Below are 14446 nucleotides of genomic sequence, written 5' to 3'. Positions count from 1 at the left end.
CGGATTCGAACCCAGGACTTTAGAGTCCCAGTCCAAAAGACTCAAAGCACTACACCACGCTTACTACAACTCCCGGGTGGGAGTAGGGAAGTACGCTTGAGCGCGGTTCGGAAAAACTCTTCCAGGCTGCATCCACACTGGAGATATAACCCGGTTTGGCACCGCTTGAAGTGCTCTGGCTCAAGACTATGGAATTCTGGGAGTTGGAGTTTATTGTGGGGCCCAGAGCAAAAAAAAATTTAAAAGACGAAATACCAGCAACATTTGGCTTGCAAAATTTCTCCCCCCGAGGCCCCACAAAATGTAGGACATCCCAAAAACAAGACAAAAACAAACAAAAGCGGGGCATTCCGAAATAAAAGCGAAAAACGGCTCACAGAAACGGAGACCCAGGCTGCTCAGTCCTGCTCCAAAGGGAGGACGATTGGAGGCTCCTCCTGGCCAGAAGGCTGAAATGGAGGACGAGTCCGGGAAATGGAGGACAGGCCTGGTCTTCCCTGCTTGCCCTGGCTTAGGAATCTGGAGCTAAAACCCGAAGCGGGGGGCCAAGACTTACCCAAAGCCAGGAGGAACCGCAGAGCCGCCTCCATGGTCCTCGAGTCAGCCTGAGAAAGAATGAAAGAAGAAGGAGGGAGAAAGAGAGAGGGAGCAAAGAGTGAGAAGGGGAAGGAGGCGGTGGCATCCCTCTACTACGCCCAGGACCCTCCCCTGAAAGCAAGGGCAGGGAGAAAGTGAGTCCCTGTCCCAGGGAAGAAGAAGAAGAAGAAGAAGAATTACACCTCTGTCCGTGGATCAAGGCAGGAAACAACAACCCCCCACCACAGGCCAACAACATCAGTTTAAAAAAGGCACCTGTTAAAACACACATCACTCCAAAATCACATCACATGAAAACAATCCACATTTACAACCCACCCTTCAAAACGCAGTTTGCAAATTGTGGGGGTTGAGGGGGCTGGAGAAACCATGCAGTTTCTGGCCGCTCCGTCTCCATGCTATGGCATCCTGGGGGTTCTACTTTTATTACAAGGCCTTCTCTGCCAAAGAGCCCAGGGCCCTGGAGGATGGAGCCATGGCACTGAAAAGTGGCGTCAAACTGTGTGGTTCCTAAAATGTAGATGCCCTCTGAGGAAGGGGTGACCAGGGCCATAGCTGCTGTTTTGAAAGTGTGTGGGATGTGTGTGTCTATTCTCACATGTGGTTATCTTTCAGTGCCTTTCATGTTCCCATGGAGCTCACGGGCGGGTGGCACAGTGAACCCCCTTGGATATATTATGAGTCTGTATGCCAGAAAGAAAACCACTTCATTTGAGTTGGAGGACTGGAGAAGAGTGCTGTGGAGAAGAGTGTTGGACAAGGAGACAAACAAAATACCCAGCCTCTGTTTAAAGACCTCCAAAGAAGGAGACTCCATCACTCTCCATTGAGGGAGTTTGTTCCTCTGTTGAACAGCCTTTATTGTCAGCATGTTCCTCCTAATGTTGAGGTGGAAGCTCTTTTCCTGTACTTTGGATCCACTATTCCGGGTCCTGTTCTCTGGAGCAGCAGAAAACAAGCTTGCTCCATCCTCAACGTGACACCCCTTCAAATACTTAAACAGGGCTATCAAATTACCTCTTAACTTTCTCTTCTCCAAGCTAAACATCCCCAGCTCCCTAAGTCTTCCTCACAGGGCATGGTTTCCAGACCCTTCACCCTTTTGGCCACCCTCCTCTGGACATGCTGAGTCTGTCATACTTTGGCCACATTGTGAGAAAGCACAACTCATTGGAAAAGACAAAAATGAGTTTATCACATGGGGGGAAATTGGAAGTATATACAGTGGTTAACACGTGATCAATCCACAATTGCACAAATGGTTTTTACACGACGTTGAGATGAAACGTGATTAAAGTGCCAGTATCCTGTGAATCACTAGACAAGAAACAGCAGTAACTCATTCACAGAATTTTCCTGTGAATTACTTTTTGCTGTTTCTTATCTGATTATTCCCTGGTTCTTCATGGGATAATGGCACTTGCATTAATGTCATTTTAAGTATGTTTTAATGTCAACTGCATGATTTTCATGGGTTAATCATTGTTTAAACTCCCATTTCCCCTCACATGATAAACTCCAGTGCTAGGAAAGGTGGAAGGATGAAGAAAGAGAAGAACTGCATACTAGATGGATGGACTCTACTGAGGAGGTCACTGGTATGAATTTGCAGGACCTAAGCAGAGCAGTGGAGGACAGGGAGACTTGGAGATGTCTCATCCACTATGAGCTGAGGCCAATTTGAGGACGGTTAATAACAAACAACGATACCTTTCTTCCATACCATCTGAAGAACATAGCAAGATTCTTATGCTTCCTCCTCCTTTTTCCTGTACAAGTGCTTTAAAAAAACAACACACCTTTGCTTGATGAAGAAAACTATTGCTTGCATATGGGATAGAAGGCTTCTGTGTAGAAATTGTAGCCTTTGCTACATCTGCACCACTGTAAATCCCATTGTGTTCAGTTGTGTTTGCTGCCAGGTATGTATGGCGTCCTCAGTCTTAGCCGTTTTTTCAGTTGAAGCTTACAGAACAATTTGATCTGTATCATCTCAAATGTAAGTCCAACTGATTTCAGTGGAATCTGCTCCTTTTAAGAACAAAGCTGATTGACTCCGCAACCACTTTCCTTCCCCTTTCCCTCTGTGGCCACACTATGACCTCTCATTCCTGTATTTGTGTGTGTGTGTGTGAGAGAGAGCGTGTGATCAAATTAAATGCCTCCTCATTCAGTTTAGCCTGCAATATTTAAAGTTGCCCACAAAGTCTTCCCCCCAAGATGAATAGGATATTTTAAAAATGCCTAGAAAATGGAACAGCTAGTTTGTAAACAGCCCCACTCCAACAGACAAATCACAGCCCAATTTTCATAACCCATATTTATTTCCTGTTGGGTCTAAAGGAATTTATTCTCCAGTGAGGCTCTATTCTTTCCTCTCATCTAGGAGTAAGTCCTACTGAACTCAATTGGACTTATTTCTGTATAGGAATTTATAAGATTGCACAGTTAATAAATAGTAGGACAGAAACATTGAGCATCCATGCTCTTCCTCTGGCCCTTAGCTGGGTATAAGTCCATGTGACAATGAACTTTGCTTCACTCCAACTAAATGGTTTTAAAAGGATGGCATGATCCAAAATGTCTTCACTAGAACCAGGGATTAAATTCTGGTTGAGTTTAATAAAAAGTAACACCCCTCCCTCCATTGAACAGATTATCTCAGAGCTTTCAATATTTGACTATGCAGTTATCCACATACAAACTGAACATTTTTTTAAAATGGTGACACAATGCCTGCCAGACAAGGTAACCACACACAAACCTGTCCTTCCTTCCAACTCCAACCCCTGATTCCACCCCACCCCAGTTCAGGGTGCAGAACACAAGTTACAAAGAAATAGTTTCCCCCAGAGACTGTGGAGTTGTTTTGTTCTAAATCACATTAAAGCCCTCAGACATCTAAAACAGGTGCTTTCATTATGAAACCTGAAGAACATTGTGTTTACAAACAGGGCAAGGATCAAGGTAAGGACAAATTATTTTGCGGGTCTGGACTCAGCCTAAGCCACGGTTTGAAAAGTATCAATACTATGTTAGTTGTGTTCACACATTGGTTCTTCTTTATACATGATGCAGTCACATTCCAAGCCATAAAGTCTAGACAGATCACAGAAGAAAGTGGGCTGAGTCCTTTGTGCATTTCCACTCTGATCATCTTGTAAACATGATTCAAAGCAGGTAGGAAGTATTCAAGTGTGTTCCTGTTTCCCTGCCCAGTAATCAGCTTTGGGAGGGCACCCCTGCATGGACAAACTGCAATTGCAATGGGTTGGGTGTTGTGGAAGGTGGTAATAAAAACCTCCTTCCACAGTCTCTACATAATTCAACTAAGAAAAAAATTGTGCTTAACAGAGTCCTTGTGTGAATATCAGCTATCAACAACCAGTTATTTTTTTTTTGCCACTCTGCCACTTCTGGTTAGAATAGCCTTTTGTTCTTCTAATTTTGTATGTTTTGAATGTTTGGCATCCATGAAAAAGCTACTGTGATGCCATTTTATACTAGTTTTCTTTAGAACTAAATAAATTTGAAAACAAGACCTTTTACCAAATAAGGAATGTCACATCTGATCAAGTATCTTTATGAATCTCTGTTACATTTGTTCATACATGATTTATCTCCATTCTAAGAACAACCAGCATACAGTTTAGACTGAAAGGTCTTGTCATCTCTCTAACTTTACAAAATCTGATTTATTTTTATTCATATAATATTTATGTTTTTATGGTTAAAATATATTATTCATTAACATTTTTAAATGACCATCTATGATTTTCATCATATGAGGAAATGTTTAACTAACATTTAGCTAATGTATATTTCTTCTGCCAGTCTAAATTATCTACATTAAATGCATTATCTTTCATTTATCAAGTCAAGGGATTATCACAGCAAGGGATTTTCCATACTTATTATTATCATTATTTACATTATATTACCTCTTCCTGGAGCTTTTTCAAATCCATACTAATCTTCTAACTTTACTTTTGCTGACATTTTGCTCTGCTGGATAATAATATTATCTATCCCTTTCTTTCAACAGTTGCACTAAACATAGTAATCTGTTTACACATAAACATAATTTTATGTTAGAGATTATAGACAAAAAAATCCCAGCAACCCTATTTTACAGAGGGAACTGCTAAGGCTCAAATGAGATGTGATGAGCAGTTATTTGTTTTTCTCATGCCTCATCCATTCACATGGAAAAGAAAAGCTCTGTTTAAGAAATGGGATGCACAGGTATGGGAGAGGGGAGTTTAACCTTCCCATATCCCTTGTCTTAGCTTTTTTGTGCTCTGTCAGTTCTGGTTTTCTTCAGTCTCATCGACCTGCCATATTGAGGGGACAATGGTTGAATATGATGCAGTGTCTCTGTGGATTCTGCACTCATCAGCTAACTCTGTTCAAAGGACAGCTTCCAAGCCTTATCCTTCCACCGCAGAATATACAAATATGCAAAGTAGGCATACACAAAACAGACAATTTAAATAATAAACTATACAAGAGTGGGAAAAACAGTTTTCACTTCCTTCATCTGGTAACCAACAGAAGGGAGAGATGCCTCAAAATTTCATAATCTGGACAAATTCTGTGTGGCTGGCAATTTACTGTAGTACTTTAAAACATGATACACTCATATAATTGTATGGTGTCTTTCTGCCTTCCTGCCTTTAATTCATTCCTTAAAATGAACTAACCATGCAGAATTCCAACTTTATCACACTAACTTTCGTCCCCAATCTGGGCAGGGGCAGGGGATGCATGCAGCCAAGAAAGAACACATTTTACCACACGCCGCACTGTCCTCAAGCCAGCCCATTGCCATTGCCTGTCGCCAGGCTGTTCCCATTCAAGGCTGAGACGCGTGATTTTTGGTCCAACGGAAGCTTTCCATCAGACCAAAATCACGCGCCTGAGCCCCGATTGGTCCCTCCCTTTTGTTATCAATATATGTAGGCACAAACTCAAAGTTGAAACATAAAAATCTCATAGATTTCTTTACTACAGCAGCGCATGTAGAAATTGCCAGATGTTGGGAAACAGGGGAGATGTCTCTGGATATGTGGTGGAAAAAAGCATGGGACCTATGGTTACTTGAGAAACTGTCTCACAGAATGGCAAGTTACACAGGATGACCAAAATCAGGACTTTTCATGGATAAATGGATCTCACTCATTGACTTTGTAAATACTTGAACTTGAACTTGAACTTTGTAAATAAAGACAGAAACAAGAGAAGACAACCTCCATCCCATCTGAATCTTTGGTCAGACATTCTGAACTAGATTTACACAAGGACAGCATTGGATTTTAAACTGACTGCTTACTTTGAGTGGAACCCAAGAAGGTGACAGCAAAGTTGTGAGAGGAATTATTTTATTTTACTTTATTGTTGTGTCATGTTTTGAACATAGTTACCTACTTATAATAATTATAAAAAAATAAATATTTTTAAAAATGAATTAAACATTCCTTCATTCATTCTTTAAAATAAATTAAATAAAATATTAAACAATCTCTAGAAAACTCTCACAAGATGTCTAAGAATCACTAATATGATCTAAAGAACAAACTAAGAGACTAAAGACTTTATCACACAAGGTAGTAAATAGCAATTAGAGCAGGATAGTTGCATCTTTAGCTGGGGTTTATCACATGATGTCATCCCTCTTCTGTTGTTCTCCTGATAGGGGACGGTTTGGAAAGCATTTCTTTTCATTAATGCAAAATCTCTGTTCGTGACCTCCTTTCCCATTACAGTTCTGCTACCATTTGCAGTGCCATAATTCAATTCTGCTTTAATTCCAATTTTGGGTGGGCAATGAATGGGCTTTAGGCATGGCTTAATGTCCTTTGCTTCAAGGCCTCATTCACACTACAGAATAAACCAGTTTGCAAAACGGTTTGTAGTGATTTAAATGGCCATTGTTTTCACTAGTACCGAATCATGGGAGTGGGTTGACAAAGGGTCCCCAGCACTAGACTCATTTAAACCATTTCTTCCAGATCGGCTAAATCCCCCATAACTTTTGTGATAAATTGATTCAGTGCAAGTGTGAATGGGATGCGGATCGGAATCGGTTCCCTGTGACACAGTTTCCCTCCCACCTCTTGAACCTCCCCTTCCTGGGCGAAACACCATTTTTGCACTGCCACTCTGCTCTCCCTCTTTACAACCACTCTTCTGTTTTGTTTGTTTTTTACTTTTAGAACTTTTGGGGAACTTTCCCCCATCTCGTGGTACTTTGAGTTTACCTGCCCTTTCCTTTGCTGGCTGGTGTTTTGTTTTTGTTTTTTTAATGACGACGTAAATGTCACCAAATGTGGGTTGAAATATAGATGTGATTGCCATGACTGACAGGGGAAAAAAGAAGCCATAGGAGAGGGTCCTTTTTGAATTGATTCATTGGTAAATGTGAATAAGAAGTGGGTTAATTTGCAACAGGAAAATTAGATCAGCTCAAACGTAGTGTGAATGACACTCCACTGTCAAACTGAACCATCGATTCGGATCACAAATTATTTGTTAGTGGGAATGGGGCTATTGAAGTAGGAGAAAAGGTGAACATTTCCATTTGATTTCCTTTCAACTGACAAAGTAACTGATAAACTTTAAAACTATTTTTTCACCATAGGGGAAACAAGCCATTGGCAAATGACCACCCTCTCATCTGGCGCTTGTCAGAGAAGCTTATTATTATTATTATTATTATTATTATTATTATTATTATTATTTCCTGCCTCTCCCAGTGATCGAAGTGGGATTACATCATTAAAATAATACAATACAATCCAAAGAAGCAATCTATAAAATACTAATACTGAATTATACATTCCTATTAGTTCCTTAAAATATCCAATCATTAAATATTTATGCAGTCATAATCAGGGTGAAGTCTTAAGCATAGTCTCTTATACTAAATCTGGTGGATAAGCCCGCTGGAAGAGATCTGTCTTAAGTGCCTTCTTAAAGACATATAAGGTGGTAATAAGACGGATCTCTTCTGGTAGACTATTCCACAATTTAGGGGCTGTGGGAAGTTGTGGTTAATCAAGTGTTATGCTATTCCAACAAATTCTTCTTCCCAGATGTTCTAAGTGTGTGGGACAGATTATGTAGGGAGAGGTGCTCCTGCAAGTAACTCGGGCCTGAGCCATGTAAGGCTTTAAAGGTAATAACCAACAACTTGTATTGCGCCCGGAAGCTCATTGGGAGCCAATGAAGAGATTTTATAGCACTGGTGTTATGTGGTCACACCTAGATGTACCGGTTACCAGTCTAGCTGCAGCATTTTGAATCAACTGAAGCTTCCAAACTTGGTACAAGGGTAGCCCCGAGTATAGCGCATTACAAAAACCTAAACGAGGAATTACCAGTGCGTGTACCACTGCTTCAAGGTCCCTTTGGGCCATATAGGGGCGCAGTTGGTACCGCAGTTGGTACCAAGCACTCCTGGCCATTGCATCCATTTGAGATGACAACTGTAGCGATGAGTCCAGGAGTACTCCCAATCTTCAAACTTCATCCTTTAGGGGAAGTGTGACCCCATCCAGGACTGGTTGGCAAATCTCCTTCCCCAGACTTGGGGTACCTATCGCAAGTACCTCCGTTTTCTCTGGATTCAACTTGAATTTGTTTTCCCTCATCCAGCCCATTACTGACCCAAGACAGGCATCCAGAGGAGAGATGCCATCCTTAGTTACTGTAACAGTCGGAGACATAGAGAAATAGATTTGTGTGTCATCAGCAAAATGATAACACCGCACCCCATGTCTCCGGATGATCTCACCCAGCGGCTTCATGTAAATGTTGAACAACATGGGGGACAGAATGGCGCCCTGAGGAACGCCAGATGTCAGCTCTCTTTTTGAAGAGCAGCTGTCCCCCAGCATCACCATCTGGAATCTGCCCAAGAGGTAGGAGTGCCTCCAATTCCCAACTCCCTCAGGCATTCCAGAAGGATACCATGGTCAGTGGTATCGAAGGGTGCTGAGATGTCCAAGAGTACCAACAGAGTCACAGTTCCCCCATCGATACCCAGACGGAGATAATCAACTAAGGCGACCATGGCAGTCTCCACTCTGTATCCCGCCCTGAAGCCAGTTTGAAATGGGTTCAGATAATTGGCTTCATCCAAGACTGCATGGAGCTGGAGGGCAATTGCCCTCTCAATCATTTTGCTCAAGAATGGTAAAAGGGAGACCAGTCTATAATTGTTTCTCACCAGGGGGTCCAGGGAGGGTTTCTTTAAAAGTGGCTTAACCACTGCCAATTTTAATTTTGATGGAAATTTCCCCTCCCTGAAGGATGTATTAATTATGGATTGCAGTAGTGTTATCACTGCTTCCCCACCCTGGGTGGTCAACCATGATGGGCAAGGATCGAGAGGGCATGTCGTCCTTCTTACACTTTTTAGTAGCTTGTCCACTTCATCGGTATTTACAAACTCAAAATGATCCAGTCTAATATAGTCCATGGAGTCACTGGACACCTCTCTTATAGATTCCGTTATAATGCCTGCGTCCAGATCGACTCTTATCTGAGAGATTTTATCTGCAAAAAAGTCACTAAATGCGTCACAGCAGGCTTTAGTTGGTTCCAATAAAAGATTCAAGGTGGGAGACAGTTGGGTTAACCACCCTGAACAGCTCTGCTAGGCGAGACCTTGCAGACGCAATACGTGCAGCATAGAACAAGTTCTTAGCTGCATCTATTGCCACTCCATAGGAATCTAAATAGTCTCTATGGCTTGTCTTGTCAGATAAGTGTCAATGTTTCTGTCAACAGCAGCACTCTAGTCGTTGCGCAGTCCGCTTCATTTTACAAAGATCTTCTGTGTACCATGGTTTTTTATTTGAAGTGGCCTGGAAAGGACGCTCGAGAGCGATAATGTCTGGTAAGATCGTTATTCCAGGTATCAACCAAGGCATCAACAGAATCGCCGTTGTTCCCAGACATAAAACCCTCTAAGGCTTCCTGGAATCTTATGGGTTCCATCAGCCTTCAAGGGCGGACCATTCTAATAGGTCCTCCACCCCCAAGGGGGAGCTGGGTAATGGCCTTCAGTCTCATTTTGACCAGAAAATGATCCATCTATGACAGAGCAGAAGTATGAATTACCTCTGCCCACGGATGTTCCTGATCCGTACCAAAGACCACATCGAGTGTATTACCAGCACAATGTGTTGGACCTGAGACTAGTTGGGACAGGCCCATGGGAGTGATAGAATCCATGAACTCCCGAGCTGCATCTGTCAGATCTGATAAGTCGGCCTCGAAGGGGATGTTGAGGTCCCCCAGGACAAGAAGCCTGGGAGACTCCAACACCAGCTCCGAGACCAGCAGTGTCAGCTCAGCCAGGGAGTCTGTTAGGCAACGGGGTTGACAGTAGACCAACAGAATCCCCAGACTGTCCCTAGCCTTCAGAGTCGGGTAAATACACTCAATGTGATCCGTTTTCCAAATAGGTCTCCTGGTCAGGGTGAAGATAGATTTGCAGCCTGAGGCCTGCCATCAGCAACAGAACAATACACATGCAAATCACTCCTGTATTCCCAGGCTCACACAATATATATATACCCAACATTTTCCAGGTAAGCATTCTCTGAAGATGCCAGCCACAGATGCTGGCAAAACGTCAGGAAGAAACTCTTATAGAACATGGCCACATAGCCTGAAAAACCCACAAAAAACCTATCAATAACTGATTGTTCCAAGAGGTGGTGGGGTGGGAGGGGTAGATGTTCTTTAGCTCCACTTCCTTGTTTATGACAATAAACCACCCAATGGAAAACTTTTCTTAATGTCCCACAACCCAACTCCTTTTGCAGCTGAGTAGCCCAGTTCCTGAATCTTTCTTTCTTTCATTCTGCCTCTCTCTCACACACTCATTCACACTCAGACTCACACATGCCTGGAGATATGTGCAGAAAAGAGTCTTACAATTAAAAAAGCATTTATTTCATTACTCCTGTTCTGCTTTTCTTGTTTCTAAGCTGTAAAACTGATTAATTGCTGGCAGATTAATCACCACTTGAGCTGCTAGGTTTCATCTGCCAGTGATTAATCATGTCTATTCTGAATTAAGAAATTGGCCTTCCCAAGGAAAAAAAGACCTTTTAAAATGTAAGACTGTTTTCATTTTATTTTATATTTCTGTGGTGGTGTGTGTGTGTATGCTTGAGTGTGCATGTATGAGAAACTAGGGACCTTATCACACGTGGGGAGGGGGTTGCAACTCAGATCCGCAGTCACTCCTGTTCTAACAATGCAAAATGTGATGTTTTTTCACACCAGATGCAGAGTCACTCCTGTCTAGCAATGCAAATTAAGGTTAAAACGTGATGTTTTACCACACCTGGTTGCCTTTCTGTTGCCCTTCTGCATTGAGGGGGAAGCAAAGTCAGTTCTATTCCAAGCAAGTCACATAATGCGGATTCAAGCAAAGTGGGATGAGCGCACATTGTATTACCACACCGGAGGTAAAGATTCAAATTGGCATCCTTGGGCATGCTCAGTGGGGCTCTGGACTCTGTCCTTCTCTGCCCCCTCCTTAGCTGTCATCCTTCATCGGGATGAAGGAACAGTCAGGGGATGATGGGATAGGTGGCAGGTTGGCAGAGAAGGTGAGATGGGGATGCCGGAGCAGTCGGGGATGATGGGATGGATGGCAGGGGGTCACTGAGGCCAGGATTGGGATACAGGACAGTAGGGGATGATGGGATAGGTCACTGGGGGTCACTGGAGCCAGGATAGGGATGCAGGAAAAGGCAGAGGATGATGGGATAGGGCTCTGGAGGTCGCTGGAGCCAGGATCAGGATGCAGGAGAAGGCAGGGGATGATGGGATAGGTCGCTGGGGGTCTCTGGCACCAGGATCGGGATGCAGGAGAAGGGAGAGGATGATGGGCTAGGTTGATGGGGGTCACTGGAACCAGGATCGGGATGCAGGAGAAGGCAGGGGATGATGGGATAGCTCGCTGGGGGGCGCTGGAGCCAGGATTGGGATGCAGGAGAAGGCAGGGGGTGATGGGCTAGGTCGCTGAGGGTTTCTGGAGCCAGGATCGGGATGCAGGAGAAGGTAGAGGATGATGGGATAGGTCGCTGGGGGTCGCTGGAGCCAGGATCGGGATGCAGGAGAAGGCAGGGGGTGATGGGATGGGTGGCAGGGTGACAGAGGGGGAGAGATGGGCTGAAGGAGGAGGAGGGGAATGACGGAGCAGAACACAGGGGGCCAAGGGGGGTGACATCAGAATGGTTTTCCACACCAGACAAATTCAAAGTGAAATCGAAGTGAGCTTGAATTCGAATTCTGTGAATTCCCCTTTTTTCTGAATTCATCAAAATGAGGGGTCACTTTGGAATCACTGTGGAAGCACCACGGAAGGAGTGCCCATAGAAAGGAATCTCATCTGATAACACATTCACATTCTGATGTGAATCTGCATCGTTGGAAGCGCAGTCACGTCGGAACTGACCTGCAAAAGCTCTAAAAATCTCCATGTGATAAACCTCTAGGAAAAGAGAAGACATAATGTCTTGGAGGAGCTAGTGGATAAGGAGTCCCAAATGCTATATGTAGTAAGCTGTTAGCATGAACAAAGGTTGCAATGCCAGGAAGATTCCAAAGGTGTGATAAACAAGAGAAGGAATGTCAACTGCATGTCATTTTTGAAAACAATGCATTTTAGCAGGAGAAGAACCTAGTGTGAGTCCTAAGAATAGGAGGCAAAGTGTCTGTGAACTTTAAAAGAGAGAAATACAAAAGTTATTTAAAAACACACACATTATTATGACGAGACAGAAAGACCATGAAAGGCTTTCCTCAGTCAGGAGACCTTTGTTCTTGAATATGTATGAGCTGAAGGTTAGGACACAGAGCCAGGATTGTATTGTGATTTGAAGCTAGGACTCTGTGAGACCAGGGTTCAAATCCCTGCTCAGCCATGGCAACCACTGAGTGGCCTTGGGAAAGTTGCACTCTCTCGTCATCAGAGAAAGCCATGGCAAACCGCCACATCTTGCCAAGAAAACCGTATAATAGGGTTGCTGTAAGCTGGGTCAATTTAAAGGCATTAAATAATAAAGGCTTTAAGACAAATCTCTTTAGGAAGAACTGGGGCCATAACTCCAAAGGCCCTGCATCATGCATTCACCAGCTGTACCCTGGGGAAGCAAGAAGTACACAGAAACCTTAAGCAAAACTTATGTTGCTATGTATTCATCTGTCCCAAAGATCCCAGCATTAGAGCTGTTTGTGTTTTGTGAATGTAGCTATCCACAGTCTAAAGACAGAGCTTGGGAAAATTAATGTTTTGGACTACAGCTTTCACGATACGACAGCCAGCATATCCAATGTATGCAGTGATTAGGAATAAACTAGTAACTATAGGTCAAAAAAGTTAATTTTCCAAGTTCTGCATTAGTATATCAAGAAGTTAATTGGTGACCTGGCTCTGGAGCAATTTGTATTCACTCTTTATGTTTCTCTTAGACTGACTGAGTAGAACAAAAGAGTAGAGATGGAAGTTTCTGTGCTACTGGTGCTCTGCAGCACCGTGGGATTAATTAATATCTCTTTACTTCCCTTGAGCTGGGAATGTACTACAGGATTCTGACACGGCCTACAGAATCCTCAGACGTGTGCGTGCAGAGCATCCTGGAAGCCTGAAAGAAAGAACGAGTGTCTGCTTAAAACAAAAAAAAGTGCAAAGTACAGAACTGTTTCAAGTCTCAGGAGAATATGTCAATCTGTAAATGAGAAATTAAAGGCTCTCCTTTCTCAGATACATTACTCTTGTTTCTGAAATCTTGCAAAAGCAGTAATCATAACCACTAGGGCCAGCCTTACCATTAGGCAGAGCAAGACAGCTACCTCAGACAGCATATTTTGAGTATCACAACAGGGCAGAAGACTGTTAGTTCTTCGGTGTGTTATTATTGTATCTCTGCTGACAGACACAGTGAGGAGGGTTTCCTGTGAGGTCTTCTGTCTCATCTTTCAAAATAACTTGGGCTGGCTTTGGGGTGCTCTGTACCTTAACTTGGTGGGTGGAGGTACCATTTGCTGCTCTCCTCAGGCAGGAACATGTTTTAAGCTGGTCGAATAAGAAACAACAACAAGTTAAATTAATGAGAACTGGTAAAGTGCTGCGTGCTTTGTACAAATAAAGCAGGGGCAATGTGGAGATAGTTATGCATAAGGCATTGGTGGCTGCTGTGAAGGAAGTGCTAGCAAGAAAGCTTCTCAAGTGACTTTTAAGAATCACACCATGCCTGGGTTTGTAGTAAGAGATGGCTCAGCTCACTCTGTCTCTGGACCTGGACCTGGACCTACAACAATGGGGGGACTGGTGCCATGTGGCATCTACCACAAATGTGTTTGGAACATAGTGTCACAGGCTGACATAAGAAGCTTATATATTAAACCAGAGTATACTTTCACAAGTGTACTTGGTATTTGTTATTGCAGTATTTCAGCTCCTTTTGGAGTACTTCCACAAGGACCAGAAGGCATAAGCAGAAGCCAAACAGGTTTTCTGAAGTCTAGAAAACATCCTAGCAGAATCAGAAAAACACATGAACAGCTGGTACCTAGCAGAGGATGGCAAGAAAATGTGGTAGAAGTTCTCAGCCAGAGCTGGAATCCCAGGTTAGTGTGAAGAATGATCACCAAAATGAGTTTTCTTTATTATTATTATGAGTCTGTTCCTTAAGGAAACTGTGGCTCTGAGCATGAGAAATTTTGCCCCTGGGTAAGGAAAAACTGGACCCAAGGAACAGGGTCCTTAAAACACCATTTTGAACAAGAAAATATAAATACAGTATAGGAGCACAGGAAGTAG

The 14446-nt window shown here is 43.1% G+C and overlaps 1 protein-coding gene across 1 annotated transcript in view; it reads right to left on the bottom strand.

Annotated features, from left to right (window-relative positions):
• The window catches only part of ADGRE5 (adhesion G protein-coupled receptor E5), an 82523-nt gene extending 81929 nt beyond the window's left edge, over positions 1–594 (bottom strand). The window contains exon 1 of the mRNA XM_089533027.1: positions 557–594. Coding sequence (XP_089389153.1) covers positions 557–590 — 34 coding nt within the window. The 5' untranslated portion in view covers positions 591–594. The remainder of the gene's footprint in view (positions 1–556) is intronic.
• Positions 595–14446: the final 13852 nt, after the last annotated feature.

This window comes from Sceloporus occidentalis, unplaced genomic scaffold, assembly GCF_023333645.1.
Source record: "Sceloporus occidentalis isolate IW3139 unplaced genomic scaffold, rSceOcc1.0.p SCAF_1, whole genome shotgun sequence".
Taxonomy (NCBI): domain Eukaryota; kingdom Metazoa; phylum Chordata; class Lepidosauria; order Squamata; family Phrynosomatidae; genus Sceloporus; species Sceloporus occidentalis.
This window is presented reverse-complemented; position numbering and strand designations above follow the sequence as displayed.